General features: G+C 41.9%; 1 protein-coding gene across 5 annotated transcripts; it reads right to left on the bottom strand.

Moving 5' to 3' along the window:
- Positions 1–9,693: 9,693 nt before the first annotated feature.
- LOC121700637 (piggyBac transposable element-derived protein 4-like) lies at positions 9,694–18,529 on the bottom strand. Of its 5 annotated transcripts, none has more exons than XR_006027265.1 (3): positions 18,089–18,529; positions 10,282–13,030; positions 9,694–10,240 (listed from the first exon to the last, which is right to left on the bottom strand). XR_006027265.1 is itself a non-coding variant. In XM_042083742.1 (2 exons), exon 2 carries the CDS (start codon positions 12,984–12,986, stop codon positions 11,007–11,009), a length of 1,980 nt encoding a protein of 659 aa, XP_041939676.1. In that variant the 5' UTR covers positions 12,987–13,030; positions 18,089–18,529; the 3' UTR covers positions 9,694–11,006. The 5 variants fall into 5 exon arrangements, 3 of the variants coding, with proteins under 3 accessions (XP_041939676.1, XP_041939678.1, XP_041939677.1); XR_006027266.1 differs by having other exon boundaries at positions 10,351–13,030; XM_042083742.1 differs by having other exon boundaries at positions 9,694–13,030.
- Between the last annotated feature and the right edge of the window lie 5,802 nt (positions 18,530–24,331).

Here is a 24,331-nt window from a genome sequence, read left to right as displayed (position 1 = left end):
AGAGTGTTGTGTATTAGCATCTCTGTTGTGCCAGTAGAGTGTTGCGTATTAGCATCTCTGTTGTGCCAGTAGTGTGTTGCGTATTAGCATCTCTGTTGTGCCAGTAGTGTGTTGCGTATTAGCATCTCTGTTGTGCCAGTAGAGTGTTGCGTATTAGCATCTCTGTTGTGCCAGTAGTGTGTTGCGTATTAGCATCTCTGTTGTGCCAGTAGTGTGTTGCGTATTAGCATCTCTGTTGCGCCAGTAGTGTGTTGCGTATTAGCATCTCTGGAGCAGTTTTGCTCCGCAGCCGTACGGGACGAATGTGGACGTTGTGTCAGCAGTGTGTTGCGGAACCATCTGAAGGGATCACGTACATGCCCATGTTCTCTTCCCTCATTGGTTGTGCTCATATCATGCCCATGTTCTCTTCCCTGATTGGTTGGATACATCATCACGTGATGATGGCCATGCTGCCTTTTGAGACGTACATTTGTTCATTTGACAGCCATACAGTGACAACGGATTATAGCCTATATGTTATTATATAGTGTGGTGATTTTATCTAGACATGATAATAATAATACTTGTGTGTGTACTGGTTTATTAAGGAGACCTTCCATTTACTATGAGAACATTGTTTGTGCAGCTGTTATGCAACATTTACTGGAAGTCATGAGACTGGACGGTCAAAGGCTAAGAGTGGAAGTAAACAAGACAGGGCCTGGGAGAGAAAGGTGCTTACCAGAAGGGCATAAATAGAAGGGGCTAGCAGAAGAGGAGAGGCAGGGACTTCCAGAGAGAGGAAGTGAAACCAAAGTTGAAGTGACACATAGAACCAAATCAAAACGTACCCTGCCTGGCAACAGATTACACATAGAACCTGGACACATGTATTCTGCCTAGCAACACACATTTTTTAATGTTTATATGAGAGGGAGTTTCCACCAATATCTCAAGTCCCAAAACGTTCTGATTGGCTAAAAGGGGCCTGGTGACGTTCCTGGGGATAGGAACGCCTCTCAGGCCCCCGAGAGCATAAAAGAAAGAGCTCAGGCACATTCAGATCAGATCTCATCGGGGTGACAGCTGCCACTCATCACTCTATTGCCTGACGGTCCAGTCCTGACGCTGTTTGGATTGTACTACCACTGCAATACGGTGAATAAAGGATCAACAGTCTTCAGCTTCTCTCGTCTTGGTGTTCTCCTTCGGGTCTTTGACATCAGAGTGCTAGTTGGATTGGAGGTTTTGGGAAGTGGATGATTTCCACGACAATAGCCTACTCTACTGTAACTGGATTATAGCCTATATGTTATTATATAGCCTATATGTTATTATATAGCCTACTCTACTGTAACTGGATTATAGCCTATATGTTATTATATAGCCTATATGTTATTATATAGCCTACTCTACTGTAACTGGATTATAGCCTATATGTTATTATATAGCCTACTCTACTGTAACTGGATTATAGCCTATATGTTATTATATAGCCTACTCTACTGTAACTGGATTATAGCCTATATGTTATTATATAGCCTATATGTTATTATATAGCCTACTCTACTGTAACTGTGCATGTGTATGAGCTCTGCAGTACTGTGGAGCACTATTTGCACTGTACAGAGATGTATCCATGGAGACGCTGATGTATCCATGGAGACGCCGATGTGTATGACCGTAGGACTGTACTGCAGAGCATACTCTAGAAAGTGTGTTCACATCTGATGAAGCAATCATCCTGTCCAGTAACACAGTACCTGTCCAGCAATCACCCTGTCCAGCAATTACCCTGTCCAGCAATCACCCTGTCCAGTGACACAGTATGACCACTAAGGGGCACCATTGAGTAGAGGAAATCTACAGACTCTTCACACACACACACACACACACACACACAGAGACACACACACACAGACACACACACACACACACAGACACACACACACACAGACACACACTTGATCTCATATAAGACACAGTGTTCTGTTGAGCACAGACGAGCTCTTTGTACTCTCTAGTTCCACAGCAAGAGACCCTGTGTGTGTGTGTGTGTGTGTATGTGTGTGAGACCCTCCCTCTCTAGTTCCACAGCAAGAGACCCTCCCTCTCTCCCTCTTCTTGCTCTCATCAGCCTCTTTCTATCTCTTCTGCTTTGTGTGTGTTTGTGTGTGTGTGTGCGCATGTGTGTGTGTGTGTGTGTGCGCATGTGTGTGTGTTGTGTGTGTGTGTGTGTGTGCGCAGGTGTGTGTGTGTGTGTGTGTGTGTGCGCATGTGTGTGTGTGTGTGTGTGTGCGCATGTTTGTGTGTGTGTGTGTGTGTGTGTGCGCGCATGTGTGTGTGTGTGTGTGCGCGCATGTGTGCGTGTGTGCGCGCATGTGTGTGTGTGTGTGTGTGTGTGCGCGCGCATGTGTGTGTCTGTGTGTGTGTGTGTGCGTGCATGTGTGTGTGCGCATGTTTGTGTGTGTGTGTGTGTGCGCGCATGTGTGTGTGTGCGCATGTGTGTGTGTGTGTGTGTGTGTGTGTGTGTGTGTGTGTGTGCGCGCGCATGTGTGTGTCTGTGTGTGTGTGTGTGCGTGCATGTGTGTGTGTCATAGCTGTCAACCCTTCCGGGTTTCTCACGTATTTTAACATTTTTCCCGCTGTCTTCCCGTTTTAATATTTTCCCGTAAAATATCCCGTATTTTAACAATCTCATAACATTAGCTCGACCATTGGCCCTGTCAGTCTGTGCTGTTGTCCTGTTGCTACCCTCTTGCCCTACCACACTAGGCTACTTGGAACGCACACAATTGTTTGCGCAGGAGAGAGAATGACAGCACACAGGACATCGATTACAGAACTTTAGCCTTGTTAGGGCTGTATAGTTGACCAAATTATTATAGGCTGTTGTTAGGTGTAAATAAAGTACTTTGTTGGCTACATTATTAGCTGACCAATGCACAAGCTTGCAATTGCGAAACGGACTAATTCTGCAACCCTTCCAACGTTGGGGGACGAATGTTGACATTTTCCCGTATTCTGCGTGAGAAACCCGGGAAATCTCCCTTATTTTCAATGCTCAATGTTGACAGCTATGGTGTGTGTGTGTGTGTGTGTGTGTGTGTGTGTGTGCATAGGGGCCGATTTATGTTTCCGTCGGTGGGTGCTCAAACAATTAAATGCCCGTACCAACGCCCATGTGTATTGTTGCCATACGGTTTTTGAGAAGTAATGTAGGGCTATGCACTTCAACACTTTAGGAAATCAACAGCGGCCTGACACACAAAACGCCAATACAGTTTGCGGGAGTCCATGGGCGTCACCCCCGAGGACATTTCTTAAATGCTGTTAAGCAAATTCACCCTTCGCTAAGTCCCGCCCTCTTTAGTTACTGTTGCTATGCCTGACAAGCTTTAGCACCCTGCACGTCTATTACATAGGGGAGAACCGGGACTTTTCAATGAAATGTCATTTACAAAGACATCGTACCACACTGAAAGCTAATATTTTGTCACTAGCAACCTACATCTGTCCTCTGTCAAATACAGTTGGAATTTCATCTCTGAACAAAACCGTTCATGAGTTATTTAAGCAGAAGTCAAATGTGCGTTTTGTTTCATTCGACTCTCCTGGCCAGAATGAATGGAACAGGCATGGGGGACAAAAGAAGCATACCATTTAAGCTATGTACTTGCCACAACTTCAATATTTGACAACATATCATGAATGGTACTTCAAATAGGTGTTATTTTAAATAGATTGCTGATGGGCTATACATCTTGGTGAACGTCTGTTAACAACTTCTTGCCGTTATCGTGAAGCGTGTATCTCGCGGTTATGGAAATATCATGCAACTTTTTATAGTTAGAACAATATGTGTTCCTAATTATATCATGTTTCTATAGTGTAACATGTTATTTCACTGTGTCTTTACGTCGGTTAGGGCACCACACATCCAAATAAGTGCCCTTCATGACCCACAGGCCTTCAGTCTCCACAGGTTAACATGGCAAAACTCGAAAAGCTTGACAGACCTCCCGTGCCTAGTGACGGGTTGCTAAGCCACGATTGGCCTGTGGCGGTTTTCGGGTGTGGCTTAGCGAAGGGTGAATTCACAATTTGTGTGCACTTTCAGTCACCTACACTACGGCTAAATCACGCATGATCCGTCGTTTGACTCCTGAACAGTTTATGTAACTCAGAAGGTTAATTGCGTTAACCCAAACTAAAATGAAAAACACTTTGCTTTGTTTTTATAAACAGAAATTATATAACGAGATATAGGCTAGCCTATCCATCCAGAAGCGCGCATTAGCCGACAGTAAGTGGAGGTAGTGGTTCTCAAACTTTGCCATATCCTACACTGGTGTAAAAGGCGTGTATGGTATCATATTTTTTGTAAAGGCCTGCCAGGGATATTCTTAGGCCTATGAATGGTGTGCATTCTCACAAAAGCATAGTCACTGGGCTCAGCTAGATGTAGCTTTCTCCTTCACCAACCTGTGAGCCTATGAGGCAGTCACGTTGTCAGTGGCACTCTCAAGTCCTTCTCATCTGCTGATACAGCAACATGAGTATTCCACTATAGCATTGCTCCTCATTGCCTTACTCCTTTCCTTTTCATAATGTTCTTTCTATCCATAATCATAAGTCTTTCTTCAGTGAATTAGCAAGATACCATCAGAAGCCAACAATCATAAAGCACAGTGCGCGCGCTCTCTCTCCCCTGCGCATGAAGCTGTCTGCGTGTTGTAGGCTAGATTTGCGTGAGTTCTTTCTATCTGCTTTACTTTTGCGAGTTGCGACCACCTAGGCTATGTCAGACGTCCCAAGTCTTCTTCTTCTTCTTCTTTTGGCTAATGGCGGTTCACAATATAGGATTGTATATCGCCACCTACTGCACAGGAGTGTGTGATGTGATCAGGTCAAGTCGTGGCAGAAAAAAATAGAAAATAAAAAATATATAAATAAAGAAAGAAAGAAAGAAATGTGAGACAGCCTATATTCTGCTCATCAATTCTGCATTTTTTAAGTACCTCATAAGACCTTTAATTCTATTGCCCTGCATTCCCTCTTCCTTCAATATGTTTTGGATATCATCATCTCCTCCCTGTTCTCTCCAGTGTGACCTGTGGTCAGTGTATTTCCTGCAGTGAAAAAGGATGTGCTCTACATCTTCTTTGACTTGGCATTCAGTGCAAAGCCCATCAGTTTTGCCCAACACATGTAATGTGGCATTGATGCCAGCGTGCCCTAATCTCAGCCTTGTGTATACAACTTCCTCCCTTCTTCCAAGCCCCACTGATGTAATTCTTCTCCCCCCAACCTGCTGTTGCATATTAAAGTATTTCCTGCCCTTTGGGTCTGACTCCCATTCATCCTGCCACCTGTTCATGATTTCTGTCTTAATATGAGATTTCACTTCCCCTTTTCCTAGTGGAACATGGTTGAGATACATTGGTGGCCTAATGCGTCCTTGGCAGCTTTATCTGCGGTTTCGTTACCCTTGAGGCCCTTATGAGCTGGCACCCAGCAAAATTGGACAATGAGCCCCAGATTACTGAGTTGAGCCAAAAGCTGCCCATCTCTTACTGCATTTCCAGAGATAAAGCTTTGCAATACTGAGAGTGAATCTGTGCAGATGACTGATTTAAAAGGCTTGACTTCTTCAATCCATCTCAATGCAGTAATTATAGCAGTTAGTTCTACTGAATATATGGATAAGAAGTTATTCAGTCGGTATCCATACGTCCTTTGGAATCATATAGATTCCAACACTACACTGGCCAGTTTGAGGGTTTTTTGAGCCATCTGTAAATATCTGTAGGTACCCATAAAATGCAGAATTCAAATACGTTTTACAATGTATTGCAAATCCAATATCATTAGGGTGGTCTTCCTTCACTTTCAGTAGCTCTGTGTTAACATCTGGGGCAGGAAGGATCCATGGGGGTACATTACTCATGGCCAATGCAGAGTTAAACTTAAGGCTTTTTAAACCAAACACGCTTGCAGCCTCTTCAATGGACCACCCAAATCCCTTTCCTTCTTTATAATATTCCCAACACTCTTTGAGCACTGACATGGCTGGGCTGTCAGTGCAACACTGTAGTCTGACCCAGTAGGTCAGTGCCAATTTTTCAAAACGCAGCTGAATAGGAGTTTCCTCTGCCTCCACTTGCAGGGCACTGATGGGAGTTGTCTTAATGGCACCCAGGGCTATTCTCAAGGCCCTTGAGTGTACTCTCTCAAGTTTCATAAGGGACATTTTACAGGCAGATCCATAGACTATGCAGCCATAATCAATATTTTACCTTATCAAAGCTTTATAAATATTGAGTAAAGATTGTCTATCTGCACCCCAACAGAGACCACGTCCCAAGTCTCCCGGAAGTTCCAGGAGTCTCCCGCATATAGCGCCTCCCTGACGCCCGCAAATTAGATAAAATCTCCAGGAATCTAGATCAAGATCTCACACGCCAGACCGAGACTTGAAATCGCGTCTGCATCTGAGTGTAGCGTGCACACGACAGGGGGGGAGAGAGAGGGGTGGTGCGTGTGTGCCTGAGCGCATCCAAGACAGAGAGCATCCTGATTGGTTTATTTAGCGAAACAGGCCAATCACTTTTCAGTGTATAGGCGGGCTTTTTATCTCTTTTCTCCCGAACCTAATCAGTTCAGTGTATCTAGGAACAGGAGCGTCATGGCAGAGTCAGTGCCCCCCAAAAAGGAAAATGTAAGACCTATTTCAAAGTGTACCCTTGTCTCATAATCATAAGAGTAAAAAATAATGACAGGCTTGTACTCTTGCACGTTGCACTGTTTGTAACAGTGCCTTTAGCATTGCCCATGGCGGGTTAAATGATAGCTGAATTTAACATCAACTGCGATGTTTGATTTTAAATTAATGTAAATTTAGCCGAGACTGTAAGCTGGCACACGTGGGTGCTCAATATTTTCCGTGAGTGCTCGAGCGACCTATCTTCACCCCTATCTTCACGCAGGGACTTTAATGACATCCCATTCTAAATCGGTGTGTGTGTGTGTGTGTGTGTGTGTGTGTATATCTGTGTGCCCTGTCAAGGGATTACAAATTTGAATCACAATTAATCGCATGCATTGTATAGTAATCACAAAATGTATTTCATTTTTCAACCTATTCATTTTTTTTTTTTTTTTTTAATTTAACAACCCAAACTAGACCTGATGCGGGTGCAGTTGAGCTACATTTTACCTCAAAAAGCACAAAATATACATGGACAGCCACCTTCGGCGCTCGGGCCCTTAATATCTATATGCACAGCCTGCACGTCCGGTGCTCGGGTCTTAAATATATATGCACAGTGCAGTGGCATATACAGGGACGAGCTGGCAGGAAAAGCAAATGTTTAGGGGCCCCAAAGATAACTTGGGAAATGGCACCCCCTAATGGCTGATAATAATATTGGCATATTTTGCAAAGACGAGTACAATCCTTCATGAAACTTGCCAGATACCCTAACACTCTCCAAGGGAAACTCACCAGATATGCCAACACTCTCCAAGGAAAAGTCAACAGATACCCCAACACTCTCCAAGGGAAACTCAACAGCCGGTTATTTCATGGATCCAGGATACTATGCATCCTGATAAAGTTCCCTTGGCCTTTGGAATTAAAATAGCCCCACATCATCACATACCCTTCACCATACCTAGATATTGGCATGGTTTTATTTTAGTTAGCCTATTAGCTGGCTTGATTTGCATTGAGCTCAAAGAAAATTGGTGTCCTTAAAGGTTGGATTTTTCCTCATTTTGTTTAATGCAAATCACATGAACTAATAGGCTAACTGAAATAAAACCATGCCAATCTCTAGGTATGCAGTAGGTAAGCCATGTTTGGGCATTATTAATATAATGAACATTATTATTCATAAGCAGCCCAAACTTTGTCTGTCTTCCACTCTACAGAGTATGGGCTGGCTAGGAATAATGCCCAAACATGGCCTCCAAGATAAGGCATTTCTGAGTGTGTAAAAATTATACAAAATCAAGGGTGAAAAATGTATGAAAACATTGGAATGTAACAAAAATATTTTACAGATCTTAGTTTTGGGACTAAATATTAAGTAGACAAACTCTGAGCAAAATCTGAGATGGTGCAGCAACTATTTTCCTGGATTTTGTCAGATTTGTCCCATATGACCTTAACAAGACAACCAAGATTGATAGCTTAGCAGCCTACATGAACACTTTATGATTTTTTATTTACAGTACGATTTGTCTCAATAGTGCTGTAGCAATCTAAAATATAACTTACAAGCTATGACTGACACCATGGTAGAAAAAACATCTCTGTTTATCGTCAAGTCAAGTTTATTTATATAGCGCATTCCATACACAGAGGTCATTCAATGTGCTTTACATAAACAAAACTAAACAATAACAAATAAAAGCATAGAAGGGCAATATAGTCAAAGAATAGTTAAAAGGTAAAGATAATAAAAAGAAAACATAAAACACGAGGTAAAATCATTTAAAAATGAAGAATAATTAGTAAGCAAAAACAAAAACAAAGGCAAAAGTAGTAAAAAAGTAATAAAAGACGAGGTAGAATAATTATCAAGGCAGATTCAGAATTTGTAACTCGGCGCAGCTAGCAGAAAGCATCTGAGAACAGTTTGGTCTTAAGTCTAGATTTAAAACTGGCTACAGTTGGGGCCTTTTTTCCGAAAGTTGGTTCCAGAGCTGAGCCGCATAGCAGCTAAAAGCTGCTTCACCAGTAGGTTTTACTAACAGGTTTTTCACCTGGACGAGAAGGTATGTACTGCTGAAGCATGTCTGACAGGCATTTACTGTAGGTCCTGCTCCATTTATTGATTTATTAACAAGCAATAGTGCTTTAAAGTTAATTCTGTGACTGGAAGCCAGTGCAAGGACTTAAGAATTGGAGTAATGTGGTCAGTTTTTGTTAGAATCCTAGCTGCTGCATGTTGTATCACCTGAAGCTGTTTAATCGTCTTTTTAGGAAGGCCTGTGAACAGTCCATTGCAATAATAAACCCTGCTGGAGATAAATGCATGAATGAGTTTTTTTAAGTCATGTTTTGACATCAGCCCTCTGAGTTTGGCAATATTTTTGAGGTGGTACAGTAAAAAGCTGATTTAGTTATCACTTTCATGTGGCTGTTGAATTTAGATCACTGTCAATTAATACACCAAGATTTTTAACAGTATCCTTTGCCTTCAACCCTTTTGTGTCAGAGAGTGGCAACCCTAAGTCTTTCCTCCTTTTTACCAAATATAATTACTTCAGTTTTTTCTTTGCTCAGCTGAAGAACATTTTGAGACATCCAGGTGTTGGTTTGTTCTATACACTGACACATAGATTCAAGAGGACCATAGTCGTTTGGTGACAGAACTAAGTAAATTTGTGTGTCATCTGCATAGCTATGATATGAAATCAAATTATTTTGGATGATTTGTCCAAGTGGGAGCATATAGAGGTTGAATAATAGTGCCCCCAAGATCGACCCCTGGGGAACACCACAGGTCAAGGACGTTGGTGTTAAGGTACAGTTTCCGATGGCAACAAAGAAGCTCCTTTCTTGTAGATATGATTTTAGCCAGCTGATAACTATGCCTGTTAATCCAACCCAGTGTTCTAGTCTGTGTAGTAAAATATTGTGATCAACAGTGTCAAATGCTGCACTAAGGTCCAATAGCACTAGGACTGATGCTTTACCTGAATCTGTGTTGAGGCGTACGTCATTGGAAACTTTAATGAGAGCTGTTTCAGTGCTGTGATTTGCCCTAAAACCAGACTGAACGTAATCAAAATACCAAAAATATTGGGACACGTGCCACACAGGGACTTCAATGACATCCCATTCTAAATCCAGTTACTTATTTATAGGCAATTCAATGTGCTTCATAAAATAATGTTTTAACGTTTTAAAAACAGGAAGGTACATTAGTAAAAAGTTAAAACAGAGTACATTTGATTAAAAGTATACTTGATCAGTTAGCAGAAAACATGGGAATAGTTTTCTTAATTTGGTCAATACACATTGACAAAGAGATTGATAGCAGCTATGATAGGAAATCCACTTGTTCTTGGGGCTCATCATAGCAGCTATGATAGGAAATCCACTTGTTCTTGGGGCTCATCATAGCAGCTATGATAGGAAATCCACTTGTTCTGGGGGCTCATCATAGCAGCACATCTGGCCTCTAACAAGTCACAGCGCTCAGGGCGCACAAGTTGCTGCACTTTGGGGCGAACAGGATACCACCTTCAACATGCTACATATTATCATGTCGAACAGGATACCACCTTCAACATGCTACATATTATCCTGTCGCTGTAGCAGTTAATGCACTTTGGGGGCAAACACGATACCACCTTCAACATGCTACATATTATCCTGTCGCTGTAGCAGTTAATGCACTTTGGGGCAAACACGATACCACCTTCAACATGCTACATATTATCCTGTCGAACAGGATACCACTTTCAACGTTCTACATATTGTCATGTCACTGTACAGATTAAGATCCCAAATTCATTTGGAACGGTTTTGACTTACACCCCGACACATATTATATCGGGTATAAAGCACAATGATTGAGGTAGACAAATGGACTAAGACGTACAGCATATTCGCCTCAAGTGTGTAAGCCTAGTTTGTCGGGGTGCAATGGATCACAAAACTAACGAATGTTACCCCATCCCAGACTAATATTACCATTGTATCCAGGTAAACCAACACGGAAGCTCATTGCCTATCCAAAACCATGCTAACAACCTCTCCAATGTCTGTTACTGGACTTCAGGGTCTTCAGAGTACTGCAAAAGAGTCCATTCCAGAGCCCCATTCGTGCCAGAACAATTGCATTCTAGAACATTCTAAAAGCAATGTTCTATCACCACCTCCTGCAGCATGGACTAGGAGTTGGATTTCAGGAGGCAGGAAAGTAACAGCACAAACTCAGAAAAACCAGAAACTGTATTTACAAATCCATACAAAACTATTACAACTATTAACATATCTGCATGCTTCATTGTGTGCTCTTCTTATCATGCCACTCTGTGAAGCAAATTCTGTCCACAATAATGCAAAGTGGCACATTGCAAGATCTGCACATGTAGATGGTATTCATCTTGCAGTGCACACATTTCCTCCTCCCTTGTGAGGCCTTCAGGGACGGGTTAGTGGACACCTTGCACACTGGAACCGGGAAGCACCCCTGCGGTCCTTGGTCCAGACCCTGCGGAGGAGATGAGGAGACTGCCCCACTTGTGGCGCCTGCAGATGCAGCTGGCGATGCCTCGCTGGTGGTCTCTGCAGATGGGCACGCCGGCAGCTGCCTACAGTCGGCCAGCTCAATGCACAGCAGCTCCCTAAACCGCTTCTGGGTGAGCGGCTTCTTCTGCCTCGCCAGGGCCATCTCCTTATGGATGATGAAACTGTTCACCACTGCGATGTCGATGAAGTGCAGAAAGAGCTTCACGTACCAACGGCTGGTCTTCCGTGTGACCGAGTAGTACTTTATAAGAGCGTCGGACAAGTCCACTCCCCCCATGTACTTGTTGTACGCCATCACAGGCTCTGGGACAGAGATGTGTTTAGAGGACCAGGTGCCAGTTTCAGGGTCTCGGGTCCGCCGCGACATTGAATCCCCGCTGTAGGCTCTGTGAATCGTGGAGCAGAGCGTGACATCTCTGGAGTCTCTCCACTTCACAAACAGCAACGAGCCGTCTCTGATCCACCGCATGTCTCCGCGCTGCGCGTTCTTTGGCAGGGCATTGATGTCAGTCTTTGGAAAGCCGACCCTGTTCTCACGTATGGTTCCACAGGCCCTGAAACCCATGCTGTGTAGGTGACAGAAGAGCTTCGAGCTGGTGTAGAAGTTGTCTACGTACACGTGATACCCCGTGCCCAGATAGGGCACATGGAGCAGGTCGACAACCGCATCAAAGCTCAGGCCGTTTCCCGACGGTGTTCTGGCTTTCCCCTCGTAGATGCTGAACTCGCAGGTGTAGCCGTTGGAGCTGTCGGCCAAGACGAAGAGCTTGTAGCCCCACTTCGTGGGCTTGTCCTTCATGTACTGCTTCATCCCGATCTTCGCCTTGGTGGCCACCATGCGTTCGTCTACTGCCAGGTTCTGGTGAGGGTGGTAGTAGGCTCGGCAGGCGGTCAGAATCTGCTCCTGCAGTGGCTTGAGGCGGCAGAGGCCATCGTGCATGGGAGTGCCTCGGAGCTGGTCGTTCACCTTATCTGCTGCCGGGTCACTCATGTGTAGGTACGCCATGATGGCCTCGAAGCGGTAGCCGGGCATCACAGTGGCAGGAAATGGGTAGGTGTGCAGGCGGTCCTTCCTCCACAAGTCCCGTGCAGCTGCGGGCTTCATCAGGCCGAGATAGATGATGATGCTGATAAACTGGAGCATCTCCTCAGCCTCTACGTCTGTCCACTGCCTCTTCATGCCCGCCGCAGTCCTCTGCGCAGCATATAGGTTGGTGTTGCTGCACAGGGTGCGCATCACCTCCTTACTGAAGAACAGCCGGAAGACGTCAGAGGGTTTGTATTCCCCCTGACGGTCCAGCTGAACTCCAGGGGTCCTCTTGGGGCGAAACGGCAACAGGGGAGGCTGCACATCTTCCTCTGTGGCACCACGCCATCGATCCTCCAGCGCAGCAGGTGGCGCTACTGGGGCCCGGGCTGGGGGCTGGCGGCTGCGCTTGGGGCTGGAGCTCTCCGCTGGCTGCTTCTGGCACTGGCTTGTCCATTGGAGGAGGGCTTGGGGCTGGGGCTCTCCATCTGCTGCATGGTTATCTGTGCCCCACTTCAGGGTTTGGGGCTGTAGCTCTGCCCTAGGTGCCAGGTTGTCTGTGGTCAACTTCAGGGTTTTGGGCTGGGGCTCTCCGCTTTCTGCATGGTTGTCTGTGGTCAATTTCAGGGTTTTGAACTGGGGCGCTTCCTCTGCTGCATGGTTGTCTGTGGTCCGCTGCAGGGTTTGGGTCTGGCTTGTGGTCATGGTGGCAACAGGCCGAGACGTGAGGAGGTGGCTTCACTGAATCACTGAAAGAACAAAAGAAAGGGCAATATGAACACATGTGCCAACAACTTCTACTTTAGGTTTGTGTATTTTATGTAAACAAACAATCAAAAACTGCTTTCTGAAAAGCAGTGGTCACAAATTACTAGGAGGGTTGCAAAGGCTTACCCATTAACACAAATTGGCTTAATTGGGTTGCACCACAAGTATAATTGGGTTGCACCACAAGTATATTATCCTGTGCGGGTAATTTGGTCTCTGCATTTATCCCAATCCTTGAATTAGTGAAACACACAGTGAGGTGAAGCAAACACTAATCCCGACGCAGTGAGCTGCCTGTTACAACTGCGGCACTCGGGGAGCAGTGAGGGGTTAGGTGCCTTGCTTAAGGGCATTTCAACCACCTACTGGTCGGGGTTTGAACCGGCAACTCTCCGGTTACAAGTCCGAAGCGCTAACCAGTAGGCCGTGGCTGCCCCAAACTTCCCACAATTAACAAAAATAAATGAATGGAGGTATATATTATTATATATAATATTTACATATCAAATGCATGTTGCGCAATTTAAGCTCTGCGTCATGGATGTTTTTTGGCCATTGAATGCTGGGTGTGTACAAAAATACCACATTTTCAAAAAATCATTTTGAGAAAATGAGGCAGAACACCATCACAATTTTTTGATATGTTAAGAACAAATATCTAATCTTTCCAAAAAAATTGTTTTATCTTAGTAGACGCTTCATTTTTTTTTTGCTTTAGCATGCCAAAAATGGCACAAAATGGGTTTTCATCAATTTTCAAGCTTTAATATCTTCCATACCGTTCACCACATAGGGACAGTTTTTTAACACAATATACAGAGCATACATTGGAAGGTCTGTATTCAATATTGAGGTTCTAGCTTTAACATTAAGCTTTCCACAGGCCTTCAAAGATGCTGCCACAGAGCGTAGAGTAAACTTTTCAAGCAAATTTAAGCACCACAAATACTATGATATACCCAAGCCACACTCTTGGAAATCCATAGTTTGAATGAGCTAGCTTAAACACTTTTCTAGTTATAGCAATTTGAAAATGGCTCTTCAGAAAACGCTGCTTAAAAAGCGGTGGGGAGGGGGGGGGGGGCTAAACCATGTTTTTGTGACAAAACTGTTGGGAGTAGAGAGTTAATATTTGGGAGTATACCTATTAAGAAGTGTGTGAGCAACCTTGATTTTTTTTTCAGCCAAATCTATGAAGGTCGAGTGGGGAGATTCATACGTTTGTTTGGCATGGAATGACCCTAGTATGATTTGTTCCAAGTTTTCTTTTTGTTTTCCAACTGGTCAAAATGGCAATTTGCTTGACTGGCTTAACATTTTTTGTAATGATGAACAGTGATCTAAATAGTGTGGTGATTACACTTATGTTAGGGTAACTTGTGTTGTGCTTCTACTCACAAGAAGAGCTGCCAGTAAGCGTTAAGTGTCTAAGTTAACCAGGCTAATAAACAAACCATGCTACACCCAAAACTAGTACATCACATTTCTACAGCTATTCTCCACTGTGGGTATGGTGTTTTTGTGGTTGACATTTTCACCCCATCCCAAAATGGACCACCTGATAATCATGGATACTGATCATGGATCACTCTTCTCCAAACATGCACAACTCAGCTTAACCTTTATAAGGGCACACCTGGACAAAGGGGGTGAGAAGATTATTATTTTGGGACGTTTTTCAAACAGTGGGAGCTGTTGACCTTCTCAAAGTAAATGGTAACACTAAAACAAGGGGCTACATTAACATTCTGGAGGAACAGGAACAGATCAGGCAGTCTGCCGAGAGACCTAACCAATAGGCGGCATTGGACCATTAAACCACACAATGATCCAAAACATACAGCCAAACAAGGCAAGAAATTATTAACAGAGAACAGAGTGGCTTAAAGTGACCCAGCCACTGGCCACTCTAGTCCAGTCCAGACCTCAATCTGTCAAAAAAGTGAACAGACAAGGCCAGAGTGATGGCAAAGAATCGTTCCTGCCTCAAAACCTGGATCGCTGCTAAAATGGAGCGGTCTAGAATTATTGTGGAGACATGGAGAGGCTTGGTAGATATTATAAGAACCATTTTTAGAGCTGTGAATGAACATAAAAATGTTGATTGGAATGCATTTCCTGAATCCTTAGAGTCGTGTCAGTATTCCAGTTTTTGTGTTTTGTCTTTCTGGTGTTACTTGATGCCACAGAACTAAAAGAAAATACACGATTAAAGCGGAAATTGTAGGAAAATGTGTTTGATTAAAGGTTTGAAGAGCTCCAGTGTCCACTGTACTTGTCAGACATATTCACAAAAGGACTTGAAAGAAAGTGTCCCCTTAAAAATGATAGCCTACCAAACACATTTACATTGATTATGTCCTGAACATGAACCAATAGCCTACTAAGACATGCACCAGCGTCTAAAATGCAATTTTTCAACTTTAACAGAGCTGATAACACTGATTTAGCTGTGACTGAAGAGTAATCATACCAAAATGTTATCTACAGACATGGATGTTGTCAAAAATGTTAAGTAGCCTAACCTTTGCCACCTTGAGTGGTACCCACATCTGGTCTGGCCCATGGACTGAGTGTTTTTTTGCTACTGTATCTGATATGGCTATTGTCGTTGTTGTTGGTCTCATACTAATTGCCATGTTATTGTAATCAGGGGTGTAGTGGTAAAATAACTTAATGTTAATTGTTGTCATTGTAAGTCGCTTTAGTAGGCTAGGCTATTAAGCTGCCATCGCAGTCTGTTTCGGAACAAAGCAAACAGACCGAGGGTGCTTTCATAGCTATTTTGTTCCGAATCACGGATACAGTTTTCTCCATTGTCCGTGGGTTCGTTTGTGTTCACATGGAAGCATTTTAGATCGGAACAAATGATTTACAAACAACCCCTACTTGAGATTAAACTGTCTAAACTTGTGTCTACAAACAAACCCCAGCATGATTAAATTGTTTTCTGATTGGTCACATTTGACAGCAGAGGACACTATCCCGAAGTCGCCAACACTTAGGGCTAGTCCACACGTAGGGTAGACTGAGTACAGTTGAGACATGTGTACAGTTGAGACACCTTAAATATCTTGCTTGCACAGCAACCCCAAGTTGTGATTTTTGCTATGCACATGCGTATTAGTGCCCTCTTTGATCATGGCAAATTTGAACGACAAAAGTATCTCCCATCCAATGATATCGGCACATGTTTTTTTTCCAAAGTAAGAATTTCACTTCACCATGCACCTTCGACAATGAATAGCTCATTACACTTATGCTACTGTTAAACGTAACTGGTATCATTACAAACATTATTCTGTGTCCTAAAAACTGGCATATTTTATGGCATTGTGTCATGTAAGGTCGTTGCAAAATCTAGAGAAATGTGTGAGGTGGTCAGCGGGGTACAATTGAGACACACATTGGATTGTGTTAGGCTACTTGAACATTCCATTTGTAGGCTACTGTTCGCTATCTGTTCCTGTGTCACATTTTGTTCATGATGTATTCCTTTTAACCAACGCTAATTTAAATGAAATGAATGAATTCGAACTACAAACACTTTGCAATTGCTATGTTTTTATTTATTAAACTTTCCAACTAACGGTTAGTTAACTATACATCATTAAAGATGGGTGTCTCAACTGTACCAGGTGGGTGTCTCAACTGTACTCTATAGGGTACAGTTGAGACACAGTCAAGACAAAAAATGCACCTTATGTTTATGAGCTAATTGTGGAAAATATAAACTACTTATGGGTATTATTGATTTATAATATTTTAGTCTACACGCTAAGGAAATGGCATGTGGAATGTTGTGTGGAAAATCACTTCTTTTCAGTATCTATTTTTTGTTTGATTTTGTGTGGGCAAAAAGTGTCTCAACTGTACTCAGTCTACCCTACGAAACCGAACTTTTTTTCCTCCGTCTTCCCTGAAACCGCATCAAGAATATCTGCGTCCAAACGGATCCATCTCAACACGACTCAACACGTTACTTCATACCCCATGCCTATAGGTGGCACTGTTTCTTTACATAAATTGACCAAAGTTTGTGCTTTACAAACAGACAGAATAGGCTATGACAAAATGGCTAGTGCAAGGAAACCAGAATTGTTTATGTGGACTGATGGTGAACTGTCAACTGTAGTCAACTGTAAAACTAATAAACTTTATTTTACGGTTTGTGAAGGGTGCAGTCCCGTCTTTATTTGGCTAAAGCAGGTAGGCCTACTAATCACCTTTACTTTCTTTGGTTGTAGGATAGTCCGTGATTCACATTAGTTTTGGCTATCACCGCAATTAGGCTACTAAATGCAAGGCTTACCCAAGTTCTAGGCTATTCTGTCGCCACATTTATAATATTGCTATAAAACCTTCGTTAGTAACAGTCAATACATTTGCCTGCATCAAATCAAATTGCATTCAGTGTGCTACCATCGGCTTAACGTTAGTTCTAAGCATCTTTGTATGCTTATATCTGATTTCACTCGACTGTGAATGCATGTATATATGTTGTAAGACATGTAAAATAAATGAATGACACTGGCACTACGCACAAATTAATGTAGCCTAAACTTACACGCACTTTTCTAATAACTTAAGTTCTCTCGCGTCACTGACAGTAGCTAGAATGCATTAAAAAACACCGGGAAAAAACAGTGTTCAGTCCACCAAGTCATAAGCTATCGGCGCTGCGCAGCACCAGTTGTGATATTTATCTTATGGACTGTAATCGTAGGTAATGTCATGTGTGAAAACTAGTATTGTTAGGCAATACTATAAGTGCAAGTCCAGGGCAGCTGAGGTGTGGCGATGACATCATCGATACGCAAGCAGGATGTGCGGTTTCGCTGTCTAAACGAACTCAAACGGGCTACGGTTTCAGATTTCTCCACTCTGGGACCAGGTTTCAGAAAAGTGCGGTTTCGGGCAGTGCGTTTACAGGATTCGTTTGGACGCTCGGCCAAGACGAAGCAAAACCTCTGCGTTTAACCTAAAAAGCGTCTCCGTGTGGACGGGCCCTTAGAATGTAACAAACGTGGTTCTCTCACCTCCATGTCTCGCCCGCCTGTGTGTTTCGCAGCGGGTGTTCCGACTTAAAGCCAGCCTTTGGAGGTAATCGGTCATAGATTTCTAGTTCCAGTTCTGTTATAGCCCACTCTGTTTGTCGCTGCACCAACTTGTCCTAGTCGCATTGTAGGCTAGCCTGATTGTACCTTGCACTGCTGTAAATCGTCTTGAATAAAAGCGTCAGTCAAATGGCTAAACATGTAAATGTAGCCCAGGCTACTCCATATACCTCCAGTATCGTTCTGTTAGGCTACGAATTTAATCATGCAGCCTGCCACAACTGCATTTAGTAGCCTACCAAGCGACATCAGTCTGCTCTGTTGAGGAAAAACATGAATAGAATAGTCTTTTTAGAATAGGGATATTTACATGCTGCAAACCTTCTATGTCAGTAAGCATGGACCATATCGAACAGTTTCAAAATAAAAATCTTCTTCTTCTTCTTCTGTCAGGTTTTATGGCTGTTTACAGGCAAAGTGTATTACCGCCATCTACTGGACTGAGCAATCAATTGGATGTCATTTAAAAAAAAAAAAAAGGAAAACACAAAACAACCAACTAAATCTTATAGGCCTATGCTAATTGTGTTTCTTTGATAAATGCGATGACAGCACTAGTGATGTTTCCTGATCTAGGCTCACCTAATAAGGTGTCTAAAGAGAAGGCTTTCTTGGCTGCGTTCACTTCCCTCTTTAGCTTTTCTCTTTGTCTGGAGAATCTTAAGCATTTTAAAAGAACATGATCTACATCCTCTCACTCCACAAAGCTCACATTTTCCAGATGGATGTTTATTTACAACATGCAAGCTATTATTTAAACCAGTATGGCCTATTCTCATTCTTGTAAACCAAACCTCCTCTTGTGTGTTTGGGTAAATAGGTTTGTTATTTAAGATATTCTTTTGTATATTATATAAATGTCTACCTTTCTTCTCCTTATCCCATTCAGCTTTCCATCAAAATAAAAGTCGGATCTTTTTCATTTGTAAATATGTGCAAAGGAGAGCTGAAGGAACACACTCATTTCACAACTTGTAAAGCCGACTTGTACAACAACAACCAAACAGACCTAATTGTGTTCTGGTGCAGAGGAAATAAATTGAGCATCCTTGATATGGAGCGAAATGAAATCAAACATAAAACAAGACTCTCACGCATAACAAATCACTCTGGAAAAACACACATAACAAATCACTCTGGAGCAACACACACAATAAATCACTCTGGAACAACACGCACAATAAATCACTCTGGAACAACACGCATAATAAATCACTCGGGAAAAAGAATTGGCTACCCCCCCCCCCCCCATCTGAATTGTGCAGCCGCTCAGTGATCAGGAAAGCAATAGTGACCCTTCCTGCCCCCTGCACCACTCAGTTCAGTTCAGTAAATTTTATTATCCCAAAGGGAAACTTGCAGGCTGGTAGGGCTACACAAAATGTGTACAAATAAGTATAAGTATATATACTCTATTGATCCAGTGAGGGAAATTTGGTCTCTGCATTTATCCCAACCCGTGAATTAGTGAAACACACTCAGCACACAGTGAACACACAGTGAGGTGAACACACTTACCCGGCGCAGTGAGCTGCCTGCTACAGCGGCGCTCAGGGAGCAGTGAGGGGTTAGGTGCCTTGCTCAAGGCTCACATTTAAAAGACATTCATACAGACATGCAAGACAGGGCCTGTGCAGTGTTCATTTGGTGTTGTTCAAAATGGCTAATGCAGAGGGGATGAAGGATTTCTTGTAAATGTTTTTTTTCCAGGCCAATGCACATTATACCATTTGCCTGACACTGGAAGGAGCATGTCAGAACCATAACCATCTATAGAACCCTGTTCTTCAAGAACCCAGAGGGTTCTCATAACTCAACCCTCTGACATGTTTCTATATGAAACCTTCTGAGGGTGCCATATATGTATTAAGCTATATAGATCCCCAAGTGTCCTATACAGTGTGGGATTATCACCATATATGTACTAAGCTACAGTATATAGAACCCCAAGTGTCCTAGGCTACAGTGTGGAATTATCACCATATATGTACTAAGCTACAGTATATAGAACCCCAAGTGTCCTAGGCTACAGTGTGGGATTATCACCATATATGTACTAAGCTACAGTATATAGAACCCCAAGTGTCCTAGGCTACAGTGTGGGATTATCACCATATATGTACTAAGCTATAGAACCCCAAGTGTCCTAGGCTACAGTGTGGGATTATCACCATATATGTACTAAGCTATAGAACCCCAAGTGTCCTAGGCTACAGTGTGGGATTATCACCATATATGTACTAAGCTATAGAACCCCAAGTGTCCTATACAGTGTGGGATTATCACCATATATGTACTAAGCTATAGAACCCCAAGTGTCCTATACAGTGTGGGATTATCACCATATATGTACTAAGCTACAGTATATAGATCCCCAAGTGTCCTAGGCTACAGTGTGGGATTATCACATTATGATTTCATTTCGCCCCCATGTCAAGGATGCTCAATTTGTTCTCCCAACACCAGAACAGAAGTCGGCTATGTGTTCTTGTTTATGACCTGCAACCTGCGAAGCATTCAATAATGAATATTGAATATTATCATATTATATTATAATAAACGTGCAGTAGCCTAAGCAGAATTTAAGTATGGCTGCATTTGACACTTTTACATATTAAAATGACATAGTCCTAATAGCAGGGCTACCAGCTGTTTTGAGCCATGTTTAGCCTAATTAAATAACTTGATGATGGAGAAGATATTTTCAGACATGCCATCCTTGAAAAATTTTCTTGAGTACTACCTCAAACCAGGGAAAAAAAACATTGCTCACGTTGGCCTTCATGTATGCAGCCAAAAACAGACCAAACAACATAAATGTTGACAATCTGTTTTAAAGCCAAATCCTTTTCTATGAGAAGCACCGGTGTTGCAGTTGTAACAGGTGACCATTCCTGCCCCATGCTCTCTCTTTTCTTTTCCTGCCTTCATTTTATTATGGTTAAGCTTATTATAGTGGATGGAATCCACCATCTTGAAATCTCCTGGCTTCTTCTTATTATTATTATTACAGTGCATGAAAATGCACTGTACTGTTCTTCCTAGGCAACTTCTTCTTATTATTATTATTCCGCTTACCACTTTTTCCGCACGCAATTTCTCTTGAACAGTTTAACTTAGAAACTTCATTCAAACTTTGTAACGTAGGTCTTCAAACAGATCGGGTTGCTATGTCTTTTCATACTTTTTAAACTATTAAAGAAAAACTTTTTAAAAATCTCCATAGACTTAACATTGCCGATTGTGACATCATAATATGGCCGTTAAGCAATTAGAATCCTATGGCAGGTGTTCAGGCCACCTGCAGCCTCAGGCTTTAAGCATACAATCTGGGTCAATTAAGACTACACATCCTATTCAACTGTTTCCTCTGCCCAAAACTGTTTCAAAATAAAAGTCCTCACTACAATAATCCACTGTTAAACAATGTAACCCATTAAACTACTGAACTTTTTACATTCAACTTTTAAACGGTCTACTTTTAAACTATCATTAAACTATCTATCTATTAAACTACCTGTCTATCAACAACTTTTAAACTATCTACATTCAACTTTTCAACTTTTAAACTATATACATTCACTAGCTGTCTATCAACAACTTTTAACTTGTCATCAACTGTCAACACTTTTCATCAACTATGACTCCTACCCACTGTAGCTAGTTAGCATGGTTAACAAAGTTAGCATGTTAGCATTGCTAGCTTTGTTAGCATTTTTAGCAAAACTGCTAAAAATTATTAGCTAGGTTAGCTAAGTCACATGGTTAGCATAGTTAGCATGCTAGTTAGCATTTTTAGCAAAACTGCTAAAAATGATTAGCTAAGTTAGCTAAGTAACATGGTTAGCATAGTTAACATGTTAACATGTTAGTTAGCATTTTTAGCAAAACTGCTAAAAATGATTAGCTAAGTTAGCTAAGTAACATGGTTAGCATAGTTAGCATGCTAGTTAGCATTTTTAGCAAAACTGCTAAAAATTATTAGCTAGGTTAGCTAAGTAACATGGTTAACATAGTTAGCATGCTAGTTAGCATAGTTAGCATAACTACTAAAAATGATAAGCTTGGTTAACTAAGTCACATGGTTAACATAGTTAGCATGTTAGCATTGGTAGCATAGTTAGCATGTTTAGCAAAACTGCTAGAAAATGTTTACTAAAATGTTAAACTATTTGAATATCAACATTCATTCAACTTCCAGTCTGTCAACAACTTTTAAACTATTTACCTTCAACTTTTAAACGGTCTACTTTTAAACTATCATTAAACTATCTATTAAACTAGCTGTCTATCAACAACTTTTAAACTATCTACTGTCTATCAACAACTTTTAAACTATCTACATTCAGCTTTTAAACAGTCTACTTTTAAACTATCAACTTTTATTAAGCTATGCAACCGCCATGTCTATCCTAGCATCACCGTAGTAACCATCTCTGTATTATCTGTTTTAACTATACATGATATTTTACATCACAACTTTAGCATTTTCATGCACTGGTAATTCCTTGGAATTGCATTTCTAGTTATTATTATAACCTTTTCTTTTTACCTTTTCAAGAATTAATGCGACTCTAACCGCTTAACGTACAGACATGTTGAAATAACCGTTCTGAAGGTCTGGAGTGGGGCAAGAGAGTTATTATTTCAGATTATTTATGAAGTTTATACTTTTTGAGAAATAGGGGATTAAAAATGTTAAAAAGCTCAATTTTCCCCCTTAGACTTCAAAGGCTGTGATGTCATAATGGCCTAAAGGCAGCTGCGCTTGTTATCTCGTGCTTTGCGCATTATATCTCCAGAACGGTTTGACGCATGTGCTTCAAATTTGGTACAAGTGTTTGTATGACTCAAAGATGAAGTGAGTTGATGTTTGAGGTCAAAGGTCAATGGTCAAGTCAATGAACACTCTGAGTGCGATATCTCAAGAATGCCTTGACATACATGCCTGAAATTTGGTATGAGTATTTGTATGGATTCAAAGATGAAGTGAATTGATGTTGGAGGTCAAATGTCAAGGTGAAAAACACCTTGAGTGTTATATCTCAAGAACGCCTTGACACACAAGGTCTTTTGGTACGAGGGTTTGTATGAACTCAAAGATTAAGTGATTTAATGTTTTTTTTTCAGGAATTTCCCCACCAACTTTAGCAGCTTTCCATCCACTATTGTAATTCCTTTGGCATTACATTCTAGTTTTCATTTGCTTGTAATATTTTCATAATACGTCTTATGTGTAAAGTGTCATTCTAGGTCTGCAGTGATGTGTGTGTAGAGTTTCTTTTAGGCACATCTGGCCTGGTAACATGAACTTTCGGGCCCCTGGGCCTAGATGTATTAAGGGCCTCCCACTAATTGTTGCATATGTTTGAGGGTCCTCCCCCAGAACATTTTTTATTTGTTTGATGTGATTTCCTGTATTCTGGTTCATTTTGGGGGTGGCCAATACTAAATTCAATCAGATTCATAGCCTACATCCTGATTTGTTGATATTGAGGCAATGATTCCATGCAAATGCTTGGGCTTCAGGGCCCCCTGACCACTTGGGCCATGGGCCTGGGCCCGGTAGGCCCGTGCAGTAATCCATCCCTGCCATGGACAACAGATGCAAAATAGCCATTTTGGCTAATTCTGGTGCATTTTAATTTTTTTAATGTTTATTAATGTGCATTGATCCATGTCTAAATAAACCTTAAATAAATAGCCTAAATGATAGAAAGGGACTGTGGATGTCCATTTTCTGGTCTCTATTGTCTGGTTTAGTAGCTTACCTCGTTTCAACCCATTATTGTTTGATATTTTTTTGTGAAGAAATACATCTATCCCTCTTGTTATGTTGGTGTCTTTCTGCTCCTCTCATGTCTACTGAGGCTGCAATGAACATATTATTCCTAAGGGGCGGGTCTCAGCAAGGTGTGCTATGTCATTCTAGAAGCCTAGGTCTCGTTTGTTTGCGCGCTAATTACAAGAATTATGATCTATATGCTACACAGAAAACAAACAAATTAAACACCTATCACTGAGCAGGTCAAACTTTTGCTAGGTCCACTTTCAGTTTTGTTGCAAATAGCTACGCCTGGGAAAAGTCTGCGCTCCCTGAGAACGTCATGTCTAACCATCATCGACACATGGAAAATATAATGCTAACTTTCCAAGGCAACAACA

This window comes from Alosa sapidissima, chromosome 24, assembly GCF_018492685.1.
Source record: "Alosa sapidissima isolate fAloSap1 chromosome 24, fAloSap1.pri, whole genome shotgun sequence".
NCBI classification, from domain to species: Eukaryota; Metazoa; Chordata; class Actinopteri; order Clupeiformes; family Clupeidae; genus Alosa; species Alosa sapidissima.
This window is presented reverse-complemented; position numbering and strand designations above follow the sequence as displayed.

Bases quoted from the DNA above. Each gene is read 5' to 3' on its own strand.
- LOC121700637 (XM_042083742.1), bottom strand. From the start codon at position 12,986: ATGACCACAAGCCAGACCCAAACCCTGCAGCGGACCACAGACAACCAT.